The sequence below is a fragment of the Leuciscus leuciscus genome (genome assembly GCF_965113295.1).
Source record: "Leuciscus leuciscus genome assembly, chromosome: 20".
NCBI lineage: Eukaryota > Metazoa > Chordata > Actinopteri > Cypriniformes > Leuciscidae > Leuciscus > Leuciscus leuciscus.
In genome coordinates, this window is record NC_138744.1 from 38,047,222 (window position 1) to 38,066,850 (window position 19,629).

A 19,629-nucleotide genomic window follows, 5' to 3' on the forward strand; every position below is an offset into this window, starting at 1 on the left:
ACCTGCAAAATAGCACCAGGGAACGTTTGCGTTTGAACACGCCTCCTCTTTTCCCTGAACCGCCCCCGGGAGCGCAAGTTCATTCCCTAATTTACCGACATGCGTCTGTGGAGGGAAAAGTCCGCTGTGTGTCGGGTGCAAAATAGGAATGATACATGCGATACATGTACAAAGTCAATTGCACTGGGTGCAAGATAGTAAATTCATAGTTATGAGATGAAAATTCACAATTATGACTTAAAAATTTAAATTATGACTTGGGTCAAAATTATGAGAGTAAAAAGTTGTAATTATGACTTTAAAAGTCCAAATTATGACTTAAAAAATCAAAATGATTTAAAAAGTTGAAATTATGACTTAGTCAAAATTGACAAATGAAGTCAAAATTGACATAAATTTAAATTATTTTAGTTCAAAATTATGTGATTAAAATGTTTGAATTATGCCTTACAAGTCAAAATTATGCCTGAAAAAGTCAAAATTATGACTTAAAAAGTTGAAATTGAGACTTCAAAGTCAAAATTATGAGATAAAAAAAATCTAAATTATGAGTACAAATTTGTACTTTTTTAAAAAGTAAGTTGAATTTAATCCTTAAATCAAAATTGACAAAAGTCAAAATGAAAAAAATCAAATTATGACTTTACTCAAAATTATGACTTAAAAAGTTGAAAATTATGGCATGTCAATTTTGAGTTTTTATCTCACAATAATGACTTAAGTCATAATTTCAACTTTTTATGTCATAATTTCGACCTAGTATGTCATAACTATGATTTATCAGTGCATGATTTTTTATTTTTCTTATGTGTACAACATGATGAGACACACATATGAAATAAAGGGTCATAAATACTTCTGGGTCAGGTACACTTATGTCAAATATAATCTCAGATCATTATCAGAACAAAAGATTGTATATAAAATATTAGCAACAGAAATTGAGTCCGAGTGATTTGATCTGTAATGTTGTTCCGCTGTTTTGCGAGGACGAGAAGAAGCACAAAGACACGCTAAATAACCGCAAGACCAGCGTGATCATCAGCTTTTATTCGTGAGAGCTTTTTGCACAATCCTGCCATTCCTAAACACAAAAATGCTTGCTTTTCTTCATAACCAACAATCCTCTGTGATCCACAAAGGAAAGCAATCTCGTCCTGCAGAGAGTAATTAGCACTTCATATTCTGACGACTTCATGCCATCTCTCTCCATTCAGATGCAGATATATCCGTACATTAATGCTTTCATTGCATTCAGAATGGAGAGAAACAACACACACGCTCTTTAACCCTTCATCAATCCCAGTTTCATAAAGTTTTAATTGCAAACATGCTATTTTAAGGTAAACAGCTCATTAATCTCTTCCTCATTAACAGCCACAAACTTTCCAAATGTACTTTTTCTTTTCTTGTTTTCAGCTGTGTCCCGTTTAACCCGGCATCTTTCGTTCCCTGTCATAATTTAGATATTTTATCTCATAATTTTGACTTTGAAGTCTCAATTTCAAGTTTTTAAGGCATAATTTTGACTTTTTAAGGCATAATTTTGACTTTTAAGGCGTAATTAAAACATTTTAATCACATAATTTTGAACTAAGTCATAATTACAATTTATGTCATAATTTCGACTTCATTTGTCAATTTGAACTTAGTCATAATTTCAACTTTTTAAATCAATTTTGATTTGTCAATTTCAACTTTTTAAATTCATTCTGACTTTTAAGTCATAGTATTTACACTTAAAATAAAAAATAAATACAAAAAATTAACACATTAAAAAAAATTCTTATATACCTACAAACTTTTGAGTGGTACTGTATTACAATTTTTTTAAATATTTTTTTTAAACAGTTGAAAAAGGGTAATGTATACTTATGGTTCACATAGAAATATATATTCACATAGAAAACAGCTATTATGAATTATAATAATATTTCACAATTTTTACTGTAATTTTGATCAAATGAATCCAGCTTTGGTGAGCAGAAGAGACTCTTCAAAAACAATCCAAAAAGTCTGTTTCCTAACTTTTGACAGATATTGTAAATATTATGTTGTTAAAATGTAAGTAAAAATCTTTTTTTTCCCCCCCAAATGTTCATGCTTGGTTAATTTTATGTTAGATCATTTTTATCTTGCATACAGTATCTAACAGTTACGACAAAAAAACAAACAAATTGATTTATGCATCGAATGCTTTAAAAAATTCCACCAAAGCGTATCGTATTCATAGAAAGCCCTGAATGTTAAAGCATGCAATCTGCCCATCTGTAGATTTAATGGATTTCTTAAATCACGCAGCGAGTGTTCTTCTGGAGATGTGCTTCTGTTGTGTGTTTGCTGCTTCTCCAGAGCATTGTATTATTCATCACAGAAGTTTCCTCTGACACGGGCCTGACTGGTACTCCACGTCTGATTATTATGCATAACTTGCTCTAGCCTAGAGCTGTTGAAATAATTTTTTCCGTCAAAGAAAGAAAAGAAAGCGCAGTCAGATGAGAGTGGTCTCATGCATCACGGATTCTGTTGTCGCAGTGCCACGTTTGTCCTGCCGTTGCTCGTGGAATATATAACGGTGAAGAGTTTGTACGTTGGGGATGTTTATATCGTTATATCCATCACACTTTAAATGCAGAAAACACACCCAGTCAAAATGAAAATGCATTAAATCAGTTTTCATGTGTGCAAAAGTGTGTTTGTTCTCCACTGTAAAAGCAAAAGTGAATTTCAGATGTAAAAACCAAAAAGTTTTTTACATTGCTTTCTTTAAAATATATTAAAATATATATATTATTAAATTGCAACAAATTTAATACATTTTTTGAGGATTGTTTTCATTAATGAAAAGTTCTGCATTTATTTGAAATAAACCTTTTGTGACATTTTAAATATCTTTACTGTCACTTTTGATCAATTTAATGCGTCCTTGCTGAATAGAAGTATTCATTTAAATTATTTAAATAAAAAAATATTTACACATTTAAAAAAAAAACTCTTACATACCGACAAACTTTTGAGTGGCACTGTATAAAAATTTATTTATATATATATATATATATATATATATATATATATTTTTTTTTTTTTTTTAAACAGTTTAAAACTAAATTGACAGGTCATTCTGTAAATGTTTAAATTTGTACTGTATTTTTTACTGAATTATCCTTGCAGCCACAGCTGTTTTTTTACAGTGCTCTCTTTAAAGGTGCAGTGTGTAATATTTAGGAGGATCTGTTGACAGAAATGCAATATCATATGCATAAGTATGTTTTCAGTGGTGTATAAAGACCTTACTTAATGAACCGTTATGTTTTTATTACCTAAGAATGAGGCGTTTCTCTCTACACACACCGCGGGTCCGCTTACATCCACATGTTTCTACGGTGGCCCTAAGAGGACAAACGCGTTTCGTCACTGTTGTTCTTCATGATAAGAAGCTTCAACTAAAGTCAGCGAATAAAACACTGACACGATAATGAACAAGTAATAATATTATTCGCAATAACATCGTTTTACTGAATAATCAAGTAAACCTAATTTCTTAATTTATCTTTGTAAAGAAACCTCATTGCTTTGCCTACTCTCTGCTGTCTCTTTTGCTCCAGGCTGTAAACATGTTTATTTCTGCTGTAAAGTTGGGCATTTTAACATGGGGGTTGATGGGTAATGACCCTCTTTTGCAGCCGGTCTCTAGTGGCCAGTGGATGAACTGCAGTTTAATCACTTCAGTGTTGGACTCAAGAGAGAGAACGGAAGTTTGCTGCTTGTTTTTATCACATCAGACGGCAGAGGCTTTATGAATCAAGGCACTTCAGTGAAAGCAGATCCTCACGACTGACTGACTGACTGGCGTTTAAAGGGGTGGTATAATGCCCTTTTCACAAGATGTAAAATAAGTCTCTGATGTCCCCAGAGTGTGTGTGTGAAGTTTTAGCTCAAAATACCCCACAGATATTTTTATATAGCATGTTAAAATTGTCACTTTTTGAGGGTGAGCAAAAACACACCGTTTTTGTGTGTGTTCCTTTAAAAGCAAATGAGCTGCTGCTCCCGGCACAGTGGGCGGAGCTTCAACAGATTGTATTGTTGATTTAGCAGCTCTGATTACCATGCACTGAACATTTCAAAAACCTTTAGCCTTTTATGTTCAAACCGGAGTCAGACAATGATGGAGAGACTCAAGAAGAAGTGACAACATGTAGAAGCAACAGGACATTTCTGAATGGTTAGTTGATGAGTTTATGTAGCTGATGTGTAGTTATCTTCTAGTCATTGATTAGCATATTCTGTCATGATAATCTATAAATCGTGTTCCGGGGGCGGGGTTTATGTAAATTTTAGGGTTGGGTATGTCACTAACCCAGTAGGAATGTGGTGTAGTCTCCATAGATATCATATAATAAAGGCTAGATGTCTCGTCCGCGCTGCTGGCCAATGGAGGTCGACGTCCGCACACGGCGGCCATCTTGCCACAGGGAGCTCGCTCACTCGTAATATTGTGTTAATGCTGCATGTACTTTTTAAATAATCATAACTTGCTCAATTTTCTACTGATTTTCAAACGGTTTGGTATAAATGTCAGAGATGTTGTTATGACACTGCATACTTATCAATAAATATAATATTATATATTTAAACATGTTCAAGCATCCAGAATTATAGCCACGTTAATAACGTTTGTAAGAAACCAAACCGTTTGTAAATCCGTCAAGATTTCAGCGAGATAAGAGGATTTGTGTTTGTGCTGATCACTCACCTTACTTCAGATACCACAGAGCTCGCCAGAAAGCTTCCCTGTGACAAGATGGCCGCCGGTGATGCCGTTCGAGACTCCGCCTTAAGACATCTAGCCTTATATGGATATCTTTGGTAGTCTCTACCAGCCGTTTGTTGTAGTTCTTAAAAAATGTATTCTGTTAAATCCAAATATCTCCCTTTGCTTTGAACTTTGAGCGTTGTAACTTTCCAGATGTTGTTTATGATCAAACAGAAACATTACACACTAACTAAAGTTAGAAAAGTCAAATCATAATCAACCACCCCTTTAAAGTGCTTTACTGGAGTTGACGTGTGTTAAACGCGGTCATACTGACGCTGTGCCTCATGTGATTATCTGTGTTTCTGCGGTGTCACACTTGAAGCCGGTGAACTCAGGTTTTCCCATCTGTGAATTATACATCTCCGCATGGCAGACCCTTCGGCTTCCGCTGGGTTTTAAAGAGGGATAATTACTCTGATTCACATTCAGGTGAGCGACCTCTGCTGAAACTCAACGCTCCACTTCTGATCTTTAAATACCATGAAGCCTGGAGAGCTTCGATGCAATTTATATATCAAACACCCTTGCCCTGCTGAAATCAGGACATATCAGATGTGGAAATAGATTTAATTTGTGTTCTGTCAGTCTTATGCTCTCAGACGTGCTTAAACCAAACCAAGGTGTGCCAGATAACGTCTAGCTGTGTATCCTCATGTTAGAGTCTATTGCACCTGAATAATGAGTGCATGTGTGTAGTGTACACTACTGTTTAAAAGACTGGTCAAGACTGGTAAGATCAAACATTTTGAAATATTATTATGATTTAAATCAGCTGTTTTCTATGTGAATATATATTAAAGTTTAATTTATTCCTGTGATCAAAGCTGAATTTTCAGCATCATGTGTGACTCAGTGTCACATGATCCTTCAGATGCTCAAATATGATAAATTATTGTTGGTGCTCAATTTTTAATAATGGTTCAATTGTTAATATATATAAAAATGTTAATATAATTGTAATAATATTTTTTTTTTACATTTTAAATAAATTTTAAAAAGTTAAGTACCCCAAACTTTTGAGTGGTAGGTTATCACAGTTTCCACAAAATTATTAATCAGTAAAAACTGTTTTCAACACTGATATGAAATTTTTCTTGATCATCAAATCATCATATTAGAATGATTTGTGAAGGATCATGTGACACTGAAGACTGGAGTAATGATGCTGAAAATTCAGCTTTGATCACAGGAATAAATTACACTTGACTATATATTCACATAGAAAACAGATGATTTAAATTGTAATAATATTTCACAATTTTTACAGTATTTTTGATCAAATAAACACAGCCTTGGTGAGCAGAAGAGACTCTTTCAAAAACATTATGAAATCAAACTGAAAAAATCCACGTCTTAGCTTGTAGAAAATGAGCTCTTGAGTTTAAAATGTGAGAATGAAAGGGTTCAGCGAGTTCTTCAAATCATACGCTGGTATTATTAAACCTGCCTGTTTAATAATTGAGTCTTCCTCCGTCCGTCTCAGAGCGTGTCTTTTTGAGTGGTTCACCTCAGAAGTTTGTTTTGAGGGTCAGGTCGGGTTACTCGCTCATAAATCATTCAGAAAACAAGGTTATAGATCAGATTTTCCTGGACAGCAGCGGTGATGAGGTCAGATATGTGCGTTTCAGAAGAAAATCATTATCTGGGAGGAAATAATCAGAAATAGAATTCTGGTTAGATAATGCTTAGCTTGCATTAAACATAAACTGGCTGCTTAAAGCTCAAATTAAATCAAAATCGAGCCAGTTTATTTACTTAAAGGCCAAAGATAAATAGTGCTATTATAGTATAATTTACAGGCTATACTATTATAGTTGTTATTCATATTTTAAAATCGCTTTCATTTTTATTTTCATATTTTTCACTTTTGCTTGTTGTAGCAATTTAGCTAACCCTAACCCTAACCCTACTATGTTTATATAATATGGATATTACATTTTCAATTAGTAAAATGTCTTTATTTCTAGTAATTTTCGCTAAAGATAATAACCCTGGTAGAGATGACATTTATAAATAGCGATTTGAGAGTGTAAACTCACATTTAAATCTGTTTTCTGTAATGTTCGCAGAGTTTCCATGGGATAAAATCAGCATATTTCCTCATTAAATAACATATTTCATGTGAAAAGTCTTTTTACATGAGTGAAATGGTCTGTAAATGACTGTTGTATGTTCACAGCGAAGTTCTGCGGTGACCCGGGAGTCCCGGCCCACGCCACACGAGAGGGTCAGAGCTTCATCTTCAGAGCCGAGGTGTTCTTCAGCTGTAGCGCCCCCTATCTGCTGGTGGGCTCATCGACACGCACCTGCCAGTCAGACGCCACCTGGAGCGGCTCGCAACCGCGCTGCATAGGTGTGTTACCTTCACTGCTCAAACACTCATATATGTGACCCGCGCTGCATAGGTGTGTTACCTTCACTGCTCAAACACTCATATATGTGACCCGCGCTGCATAGGTGTGTTACCTTCACTGCTCAAACACTCATATATGTGACCCGCGCTGCATAGGTGCGTTACCTTCACTGCTCAAACACTCATATATGTGACCCGCGCTGCATAGGTGCGTTACCTTCACTGCTCAAACACTCATATATGTGACCCGCGCTGCATAGGTGCGTTACCTTCACTGCTCAAACACTCATATATGTGACCCGCGCTGCATAGGTGCGTTACCTTCACTGCTCAAACACTCATATATGTGACCCGCACTGCATAGGTGTGTTACCTTCACTGCTCAAACACTCATATATGTGACCCGCGCTGCATAGGTGCGTTACCTTCACTGCTCAAACACTCATATATGTGACCCGCGCTGCATAGGTGCGTTACCTTCACTGCTCAAACACTCATATATGTGACCCGCGCTGCATAGGTGTGTTACCTTCACTGCTCAAACACTCATATATGTGACCCGCGCTGCATAGGTGTGTTACCTTCACTGCTCAAACACTCATATATGTGACCCGCGCTGCATAGGTGCGTTACCTTCACTGATCAAACACTCATATATGTGACCCGCGCTGCATAGGTGCGTTACCTTCACTGCTCAAACACTCATATATGTGACCCGCGCTGCATAGGTGTGTTACCTTCACTGCTCAAACACTCATATATGTGACCCGCGCTGCATAGGTGCGTTACCTTCACTGCTCAAACACTCATGTGACCCGCGCTGCATAGGTGCGTTACCTTCACTGCTCAAACACTCATGTGACCCGCGCTGCATAGGTGTGTTACCTTCACTGCTCAAACACTCATATATGTGACCCGCACTGCATAGGTGTGTTACCTTCACTGCTCAAACACTCATATATGTGACCCGCGCTGCATAGGTGTGTTACCTTCACTGCTCAAACACTCATATATGTGACCCGCACTGCATAGGTGTGTTACCTTCACTGCTCAAACACTCATATATGTGACCCGCGCTGCATAGGTGTGTTACCTTCACTGCTCAAACACTCATATATGTGACCCGCGCTGCATAGGTGCGTTACCTTCACTGCTCAAACAGTCATATATGTGACCCGCGCTGCATAGGTGTGTTACCTTCACTGCTCAAACAGTCATATATGTGACCCGCGCTGCATAGGTGCGTTAGCTTTACTGCTCAAACACTCATATATGTGACCCGCGCTGCATAGGTGCGTTACCTTCACTGCTCAAACACTCATATATGTGACCCGCGCTGCATAGGTGCGTTACCTTCACTGCTCAAACACTCATATATGTGACCCGCGCTGCATAGGTGCGTTACCTTCACTGCTCAAACACTCATATATGTGACCCGCGCTGCATAGGTGCGTTACCTTCACTGCTCAAACACTCATATATGTGACCCGCGCTGCATAGGTGCGTTACCTTCACTGCTCAAACACTCATATATGTGACCCGCGCTGCATAGGTGCGTTACCTTCACTGCTCAAACACTCATATATGTGACCCGCGCTGCATAGGTGCGTTACCTTCACTGCTCAAACACTCATATATGTGACCCGCGCTGCATAGGTGTGTTACCTTCACTGCTCAAACACTCATATATGTGACCCGCGCTGCATAGGTGCGTTACCTTCACTGCTCAAACACTCATATATGTGACCCGCACTGCATAGGTGTGTTACCTTCACTGCTCAAACACTCATATATGTGACCCGCGCTGCATAGGTGTGTTACCTTCACCGCTCAAACACTCATATATGTGACCCGCGCTGCATAGGTGCGTTACCTTCACTGCTCAAACACTCATATATGTGACCCGCGCTGCATAGGCGCGTTACCTTCACTGCTCAAACACTCATATATGTGACCGGCGCTGCAAAGGTGCGTTACCTTTACTGCTCAAACACTCATATATGTGACCCGCGCTGCATAGGTGTGTTACCTTCACTGCTCAAACATATATGTGACCCGCGCTGCATAGGTGTGTTACCTTCACTGCTCAAACACTCATATATGTGACCCGCGCTGCATAGGTGCGTTACCTTCACTGCTCAAACACTCATATATGTGACCCGCGCTGCATAGGTGTGTTACCTTCACTGCTCAAACACTCATATATGTGACCCGCGCTGCATAGGTGTGTTACCTTCACTGCTCAAACACTCATATATGTGACCCGCTCTGCATAGGTGCGTTACCTTCACTGCTCAAACACTCATATATGTGACCCGCGCTGCATAGGTGTGTTACCTTCACTGCTCAAACACTCATATATGTGACCCGCGCTGCATAGGTGCGTTACCTTCACTGCTCAAACACTCATATATGTGACCCGCACTGCATAGGTGTGTTACCTTCACTGCTCAAACACTCATATATGTGACCCGCGCTGCATAGGTGCGTTACCTTCACTGCTCAAACACTCATATATGTGACCCGCGCTGCATAGGTGTGTTACCTTCACTGCTCAAACACTCATATATGTGACCCGCGCTGCATAGGTGTGTTACCTTCACTGCTCAAACACTCATATATGTGACCCGCGCTGCATAGGTGCGTTACCTTCACTGCTCAAACACTCATATATGTGACCCGCGCTGCATAGGTGTGTTACCTTCACTGCTCAAACACTCATATATGTGACCCGCGCTGCATAGGTGCATTACCTTCACTGCTCAAACACTCATATATGTGACCCGCGCTGCATAGGTGTGTTACCTTCACTGCTCAAACACTCATATATGTGACCCGCGCTGCATAGGTGTGTTACCTTCACTGCTCAAACACTCATATATGTGACCCGCGCTGCATAGGTGCGTTACCTTCACTGCTCAAACACTCATATATGTGACCCGCACTGCATAGGTGCGTTACCTTCACTGCTCAAACACTCATATATGTGACCCGCGCTGCATAGGTGCGTTACCTTCACTGCTCAAACACTCATATATGTGACCCGCGCTGCATAGGTGCGTTACCTTCACTGCTCAAACACTCATATATGTGACCCGCGCTGCATAGGTGTGTTACCTTCACTGCTCAAACACTCATATATGTGACCCGCGCTGCATAGGTGCGTTACCTTCACTGCTCAAACACTCATATATGTGACCCGCGCTGCATAGGTGCGTTACCTTCACTGCTCAAACACTCATATATGTGACCCGCGCTGCATAGGTGCGTTACCTTCACTGCTCAAACACTCATATATGTGACCCGCGCTGCATAGGTGCGTTACCTTCACTGCTCAAACAGTCATATATGTGACCCGCGCTGCATAGGTGCGTTACCTTCACTGCTCAAACACTCATATATGTGACCCGCGCTGCATAGGTGTGTTACTTTTACTGCTCAAACACTCATATATGTGACCCGCGCTGCATAGGTGCGTTACCTTCACTGCTCAAACACTCATATATGTGACCCGCGCTGCATAGGTGCGTTACCTTCACTGCTCAAACACTCATATATGTGACCCGCGCTGCATAGGTGTGTTACCTTCACTGCTCAAACACTCATATATGTGACCCGCGCTGCATAGGTGTGTTACCTTCACTGCTCAAACACTCATATATGTGACCCGCACTGCATAGGTGTGTTACCTTCACTGCTCAAACACTCATATATGTGACCCGCGCTGCATAGGTGCGTTACCTTCACTGCTCAAACACTCATATATGTGACCCGCACTGCATAGGTGTGTTACCTTCACTGCTCAAACACTCATATATGTGACCCGCACTGCATAGGTGTGTTACCTTCACTGCTCAAACACTCATATATGTGACCCGCGCTGCATAGGTGCGTTACCTTCACTGCTCAAACACTCATATATGTGACCCGCGCTGCATAGGTGTGTTACCTTCACTGCTCAAACACTCATATATGTGACCCGCGCTGCATAGGTGTGTTACTTTTACTGCTCAAACACTCATATATGTGACCCGCGCTGCATAGGTGCGTTACCTTCACTGCTCAAACACTCATATATGTGACCCGCGCTGCATAGGTGTGTTACTTTTACTGCTCAAACACTCATATATGTGACCCGCGCTGCATAGGTGCGTTACCTTCACTGCTCAAACACTCATATATGTGACCCGCGCTGCATAGGTGCGTTACCTTCACTGCTCAAACACTCATATATGTGACCCGCGCTGCATAGGTGTGTTACCTTCACTGCTCAAACACTCATATATGTGACCCGCGCTGCATAGGTGTGTTACCTTCACTGATCAAACACTCATATATGTGACCCGCGCTGCATAGGTGCGTTACCTTCACTGCTCAAACACTCATATATGTGACCCGCGCTGCATAGGTGTGTTACTTTTACTGCTCAAACACTCATATATGTGACCCGCGCTGCATAGGTGCGTTACCTTCACTGCTCAAACACTCATATATGTGACCCGCGCTGCATAGGTGTGTTACCTTCACTGCTCAAACACTCATATATGTGACCCGCGCTGCATAGGTGTGTTACTTTTACTGCTCAAACACTCATATATGTGACCCGCGCTGCATAGGTGCGTTACCTTCACTGCTCAAACACTCATATATGTGACCCGCGCTGCATAGGTGCGTTACCTTCACTGATCAAACACTCATATATGTTCATATATGTTCAATCACAAAAGCAGTCACAAGGGTAAAAATGTTTAAATCGAGATTTATACATCATCTGAAAAATTCAGTCGAGATACAACTATTCAAAAATTGTGAGAGATTGAGAGCTTTAAAGCAAAAAACGTTAATGTCCATTTATGTTCACGCTTTTGCTTGTTTGCTTGTGATTATTTAACACGATTATTGGTATATGATCAAAGTCTTATTTCACGATATGATTAATTTTAAATATCAGTGAAATTTCACAATTATCGATGCTTCAGTAAAAAATACTACTAGGTTAACTAATGTAAGAAAATCAGGTTTATTAGGCTGCCGTCACTTTAAGAGCGAATGCACTGATCCATTATACTGTTACACGGTCCGATTATCTTGTTTTCATAATTATTGAAAGCTGAAATCGAAAATCAATAATCGCACAGCCCTAAATTAAAGCATCAATTTGTTTAAATAAAAAAATAAATCTTTTGAACAGCACTGTATAAATTTAAGTTAAATCCATTAAAACCCTCAAATGTTGCTACTGTATTTTTTACGGTAGAGTTCTGGCTGCCAGTTTTGTTTTTAATATCCACTCCAGCTTAGATCTATGATGCGAATGTGAACATTATGACCTTCTTCAGTGGTTCACTACCATTACATCAGTTTTTCCTAACCTGATTATGAATATAACACTGCAGGAGATGAAAATTACAATGTAATCCTGATTTTTCCGCAGAACCGCATCGGACGACGTGTGAAAATCCCGGTTCTCCAGAGTTCGGCTCCATGAACAGCAGTCTGGGCTTTAAGGTAAGAACCAGTTGAGGCTCTCGGACTCTCGTATCAAAGCCATTATGATGGAATAAGTATAAGGCTGTTCAAAAGGCCCGTTTCTGTCAGTTTTAACCTGCTTTTATCTTCAAGTGCAAAAACGGCCCTTTCAAATGGCACAATGTGACTTCAGATGTGCCTATTAATAACTGAAAATCATATTTTCCTTCATTGCTGAGACAAAAGGATATTCACTGGGCTAGTGACAGTCTGGTCACACCAGAGAGTGTGTGTCAGCGCGGATCTTTATAAGCACAGTTGATTTATTGTCAGGTTGATTCAGTCAAATGCTGTTTGAGGAGCCCGTGGCAGTTTCAGGATCGTGTGAGCGTCTCTTATTGTCCGGGGAGAGTTTATTCTTCAAACGTTCACTATATCCGCCCACTCGAATGGCTCTTTACAGTCCACCGCTTCTTCCTCACGGGGACCAGACAAATGAAGCATCAGTTCGGCTCTTCAGTTTGACATCCGTTGTCAACTTTACCCCATGATTTCAGATCAGTTAGTTCAACCGAAGGGCTGAGAGTGACTGACATTTATGATACAGTCAATTTAAGTCTGAAACACTCATAATTGGTGCATTTGTTTTATTTTGTAGTTTATGTAGTTAGTTCTTTTTATTCCAACCACAAAACATTCTCAGGACTGGCACGTGTTCCTAAAACGTAAAAAAAATTGTATTAATATTTTAATTTAATTTAATTTTAATTAAATTTTTTATCAACCACAAAACAGCACTGGAACAAGTGTTTCAAAAAATCTTTTATTTATTTTTATTTTATTTATTTATTTTTAATTTACATTTTTTACATTTTACATTTTTTATTCATTTAGCTGACGCTTTTATCCAAAGCGACTTACAATTGCTATATATGTCAGAGGTCGCACGCCTCTGGAGCAACTAGGGGTTAAGTGTCTTGCTGAGGGACACATTGGTGTCTCACAGTGGATTCGAACCCGGGTCTCTCACACCAAAGGCGTGTCTTATCCATTGCGCCACCACCACCCCTAAACTAAACTAAACTAAACTAAACTAATTTAGTTTAGTTTAGTTTGTTTTATTATTTTATTGAAGGTTTTGTCATTTTTATTTGACTTGATTATTTTATTATTTTATTTTATTATTTAAACGAATTTTCAGTACTGGCACAACTGTTTTTAAAATGCTATTTTGTGTTTTATTTTTAGTTTGTTTTATTACTTTATTTGACTTTTTGTTATTTTTTTGTAATTTTTTTGTAATTATTTTATTTCTTTCATATCACTTTATTTAGCTTTATTATGCTTTATTTGTTTACAAAAAACAATAGCATAAATGTTTTTTTTGTTGTTGTTTTTTTCAAAAAAATGTATTTGATGTTTTTTACTTTATATTTTATTTTATTTTAACAACCTCAGGCTATTTATACAAAATTATAAACGCAACACATTTGTTTTTGCCCCCATTTTTCATGAGCTGAACTCAAAGATCTAAGACTTTTCTATGTACACAAAAGGCCTATTTCTCTCAAATATTGTTCACAAATCTGTCTAAATCTGTGTTAGTGAGCACTTCTCCTGTGCCGAGATAATCCATCCACCTCACAGGTGTGGCATATAAGGATGCTGATTAGACAGCACGATTATTGCACAGGTGTGCCTTAGGCTGTCCACAATAAAAGGCCACTCTAAAATGTGCAGTTTTACTGTATTGGGGGGGTTTGGGGGGGACTTCCCTGAGAAAAAAAGAAAAAAAAAAGGTTGTTGATTGTGGCCTGTGGAATGTTGGTCCACTCCTCTTCAATGGCTGTGCGAAGTTGCTGGATATTGGCAGGACCTGGAACACGCTGTCATATACGTCGATCCAGAGCATCCCAAGCATGCTCAATGGGTGACATGTCCAGTGAGTGTGCTGGCCATGCAAGAACTGTGATTTTTTCAGCTTCCTGGAATTGTGTACAGATCCTTGCAACATGCATCCCGTGCATTATCATGCTGCAACATGAGGTGATGGTCGTGGATCAATGGCACAACAATGGGCCTCAGGATCTCGTCACGGTATCTCTGTGCATTCAAAATGCCATCAATAAAATGCACCTGTCTTCGTTATCCATAACATACGCCTGCCCATACCATAACCCCACCGCCACCATGGGCCACTCGACTCGATAGAAGCGGGTTGACATTAGCAAACCGCTCACCCACACGACGCCATGCACGCTGTCTGCCATCTGCCCTGTGCAGTGAAAACCGGGATTCATCCGTGAAGAGAACACCTCTCCAAAGTGCCATCGAATGTGAGCATTTGTGAGCTTTGATCTCAGATAAAGAGTTCAGCTCATGAAAAATGGGGGCAAAAACAAAAGTGTTGCGTTTATATTACAGTTGCAGTGTAATTAAGGCTAGACATTTTCTCCTGGAGGCACAAAGAGGACTGTATAGATAGTATTGCTGAACAAGCTACTGAAAGTCATTTAAACTGTCAACAGATTTACATCGGTCATATTTATACCTACATCGGGAGTAGATTGCAAATATGCATAGAGCAGGTTCTTGATCATAGTGAAATTAAAATCGCTAAAATCAATTGTATGGTGATTGTACCAAATATTAATTGTACAAGTTTGAATAAAAGCAACAAGTATGCATTATGCATTGCCAAAGCTATGGAATAGACTTTGATGATAATAATCTCAAGAAGACGGACGTTCCCTGGAGGTTCTGTTGTCGACAGGTCTAAAATGAAAAGTGTTTTTCTGTTGGGTTTGTTTTGGATCACTCTCGCCTTGAGGAACGAGCTCTTTGAAGGCCAGAATAAAAGTGTGTCACTCGAGCTGCTGTTCTCAGCGACTCCTTCAGAAGTGTGTGTGAGCTGTAATGTAATCTAATGTTCCACTGTCGTGAGGCTTTGATCTCAGCAGGACTTCCCCCCTCAGTGAGAGTGAGTGTGTGTGTGTGTGTGTGTGTGTGAGTGAGTGAGTGAGTGAGTGAGTGAGTGAGTGAGTGAGTGAGTGAGTGAGTGAGTGAGTGAGTGAGTGAGTGAGTGAGTGAGTGAGTGAGTGAGTGAGTGAGTGAGTTAGTGAGTGAGTGAGTGAGTGAGTGAGTGAGTGAGTGAGTGAGAGAGTGAGAGAGAGCGTGAGAGTGCTCGTGTGTGTTCTGACAGGCTTATCTCTGTTCCTAAGGTGGGCAGCTCAGTGACCTGTGTGTGTGTGTGTGTGTGTGTGTGTGTGTGTGTGTGTGTGTGTGTGTGTGTGTGTGTGTGTGTGTGTGTGTGTGTGTGTGTGTGTGTGTGTGTGTGTGTGTGTGTGTGTGTGTGTGTGTGTGTGTGTGTGTGTGTGTGTGTGTGTTTGTGTGTGTGTGTGTGTGTTCCTCAGGTGGGCAGCTCAGTGAGGTTCCTCTGTCAGGTGGGTCACCTGTTATTGGGCTCCACCACACGCACCTGTCAGCCGGATCTGACCTGGAGCGGCTCTCAGCCTCAGTGCATCCGTGAGTCTCTCGCTTCACAACACTGTTCTGTGTTTTGGGGGCAAGTCATCCATTCTGCATGTCATGATGCAACTTATATTTCACCCTTCAGGAGTTTTGTTTTTCTGTATGCATGTTATTCTATGAAAAGAAAAGAAAAATACATTTATCAGACATACAGAACATCATGTGAATGCTACTCATTTATAATGAGCAGCTCTATTTAGTGTGTTACTGGGTGAATTGAACAAAACGTGTCTATCATATTTCTTCCAAAAATCAAAGGAAAGAAATTGAGAATGTGTATTTTGCCTAATGAATTTTAAGCCTATTTTTAGGACCTTTTTACATTTGCATTTACATATCCTTTTGAGGTTTTGTATTGTGAGTTTCCCCAAAATTCCCATTAGTGTAATAAAAACATTACATTATATTATATTATATTATAAGCCATAAAAGTTTTGTGAAAATTACAAAAATGCTGGTAACTTAAAGAGCATCTATTCAGCTTTTTTCCATGTTCATCTTTCTTTAGTGTGTGTAATGTTAAAAAGTCCCTCCAGCGTGAGTTCTTCCCTGTATCAGAGTCAGTGTTTCTGAACTCCTGAAACGCCTCCACTGTAGTCTTGAGTTTCTTCCGGGAACGAACACGTCACAATATTCCTCATTATAATAATTAATACACAGAATAAAGGGGCGGGGCCTGGTTGAGTTAGTTAGTAGTGTGTTAAACTGGCGGGTATTGTAAGGGGCGGGACATTTCCCAAACACACTCGAAGCGCTCGACCAATCACAACACACTGCTCCAGCCGACCAATCAGAGCACAGTGTGCTTTTCAGAAGGAGGGGCTTCATGGAGACAGGAACTAAACAGAGTGTTACCAGAGAACTTCCACTCTCAGTAAACTTCCGGCTTCTGAACTGGTTGCAGTTCCCTTCTGGTTCCACATGAGGGCGCTCACAGGACGAGTGCAGGATGAATGGAGGTCTATGGCGCTATACCCCTCAAAATCCACTTTTCTCAGGATATAATTTTTTGTCTAGTAATTTGAATGTTGTATTCGAAAGGAGATGCAAAGAAATTACACATTGCTGGGTGTTAGATTTTTTAGAGTCACTTATTTGCTTTAAAAAGTCTTTTAAAATGTCAATGACGTCATACACATCATACGGCCAGAGATACTGCTTTACGGCAATCCTTCAGTCACTGGTGCTTTCGCGCTCTGCACTTCCTTTTCTCTCGAGAAATAGGACAACCCTTTGCCCACTATTAGAACAATTTATCATTGCACACCTGCGAGGCATTTTTCTCCTTTTTCAATTTGTATTGATATTTAGCACTATTGAGCAGGACATTGGTTGTTGTTGTTTTTTTTAAGGTGGCAATACTATATCATATGTATCCTGTATTTCCTAACACAAGAATAACACAACAAGTACTCAAATTCAATTTATTTTCCGTGTAAATTTCACAGTACATGCATAATCATAGGCAGATAAAAGTGCCAGCAAACAACAACAAAAAAGTTGCTGTGTTGAAAAAAAAAAACTTGACAGAAAAAGTCCACCTTAACATTCTGGTCCCGCTTCGGATGCCACGATGCCATCAAGCGGTATCTCTGGTCGTAATCTGTCCTTCACTGACCAATCAGCGTTCATTAGCAGAATGCTAGCGTGTTATGGGCAACAACAACTCAACCTGTAAGAAATCTAAAGGACATAAGTACTCGTTCATTCAACTTTCGACCTATAACCAATGTTGAACTTGCAAAACCTACAATCAAATCTGAGATTTCTCAACAGCAATCGGGTGAAATAGACAAATTTAGCCGCCTAGCCCCATAGACTCCCATTCATTTTGCACTCATGGGCGATCGCCCCCAGTGGAACTCTGGTGGAACTACAACCAAAATTCGGTACAATAGGACTTAATAGGGAGTGGGCAGGCTCTCCGTAGACGGGCTCTGGCGTTACTGACAGACTGGGAAGAGAGGAGCCGCAACAATGGAGAATATGGGGAACATAATGCATGCAAACCTGTTCTAGTAGAGCTTAAACACAAAATCAAGGCATAATAGGTCGCTGTCGAGGAAAGAGTTAATGGATGTGTTTGTATGAGTTTCCATTAGATCTGACAGGTTGTGGTATCTCTCCTAATGCAGCTCACTCCTGTAAGCAACCGAAGACGCCGGCCCATGCAGACGTTCTGGGCCTCGACCTGCCGTCCTTCGGATACACACTCCTCTACTCCTGCCAGCCGGGATTCATCCTCACCGGCGGCTCCGAGCACCGGGCGTGCCGACCCGACGGGTCCTGGACTGGGAAAGTGCCCGTTTGTAGAGGTAACCAGTCCAACACTGCATCAATAACACACACACACACACACACACACACACAAAAGATCAGTGCAGAATCCAGATGTGTTTTCCGCCTGAACTTTGTGTCCCGCAACTTTTCTTTAGTTTCTGTTTGTCTTGTCGAGGCAGAAACCGCCCGGTGTCGATGTGGGAAGTCGTGGGTGAAATGTGTTTCCTTAGACCCGTTTGTTTGGTGCAGTGATGTGTGTTTTGCTGTCTTTCAGCTGGCTCGAAAACATCAGAAAAAGTCATAACGCCTGTTCAAGGAACATCGAGTCCCAAAGTCAACGGTGAGTCTGTAAAACTCCACATGCAGTCTTTATAATCACTGCCTGCACATGTGCATCTGTTTCCATGAAAAATATGGATAAACTTTATCTATGGATAAAGTGCCTGATATCAGGGGAGTGGCTTGTGCTGATTCACCATCTGAAAACCAGCCAATCAGAAACACTCTCTGCCTGTCAATCATTTTGTGCGTTTGACTGATGGGCATTTGGCAGAAGAAACCTTTCTTTTTTTTTTTATAAATTGACATAAAATTAACAATTGATTAGATGAGCAGTGTTTGATAAACATGAACATTATTATAAATAAATAAATAAATATTTGTTGCTTTCATCAAATGGCAGCAATATGATAAACAATCAGCAAACATGATTATAATTAAAATAATTAAATATGTAAATTAAATCTAGTAAATTAATCACTATATTAAATTAGTAAATTAATCACCACATACATTATTATTATTTATTCAGGGTATTAATCTGAATAATTCTTCTATATTACAGTAGTTCATTAACTGTAGGCTGCTTACAGTTGTCAAGATATATATGTGTATATTTTTTAAGTGTTCATTTAAACAGGAGAGAAGAACCGGTATAGCATAAATATAGCAACATATATACAATATAAAATGGCATTTTATTGGATTTTTGCAACTTGAATCACTGTTTAGAGTGTGTTGTATACAGTATATTGCTTTATTAAGCGTTGTGAAGTCACTGTTTGAGAGTTATGAGCTCGTGTGGTTTCTGCTCAGAGGTCGTTCACAGGGTTAATTGTGCCGAAACACGGCGTGTAAAGCCTTTAAAGCCTCATCTGACTCATTCAATCTTCTCATT

At 39.7% G+C, this 19,629-nt stretch overlaps 1 protein-coding gene across 2 annotated transcripts in view; it reads left to right on the plus strand.

Moving 5' to 3' along the window:
- csmd3a (CUB and Sushi multiple domains 3a) overlaps positions 1-19,629 on the plus strand; it is a 350,983-nt gene that overhangs the window by 327,441 nt on the left and 3,913 nt on the right. For both annotated transcript variants that reach the window (XM_082150056.1, XM_082150057.1), the window contains exons 61-65: positions 6,999-7,172; positions 12,607-12,680; positions 16,055-16,166; positions 18,308-18,487; positions 18,727-18,792. In XM_082150056.1, coding sequence (XP_082006182.1) covers positions 6,999-7,172; positions 12,607-12,680; positions 16,055-16,166; positions 18,308-18,487; positions 18,727-18,792 — 606 coding nt within the window. The remainder of the gene's footprint in view (positions 1-6,998; positions 7,173-12,606; positions 12,681-16,054; positions 16,167-18,307; positions 18,488-18,726; positions 18,793-19,629) is intronic.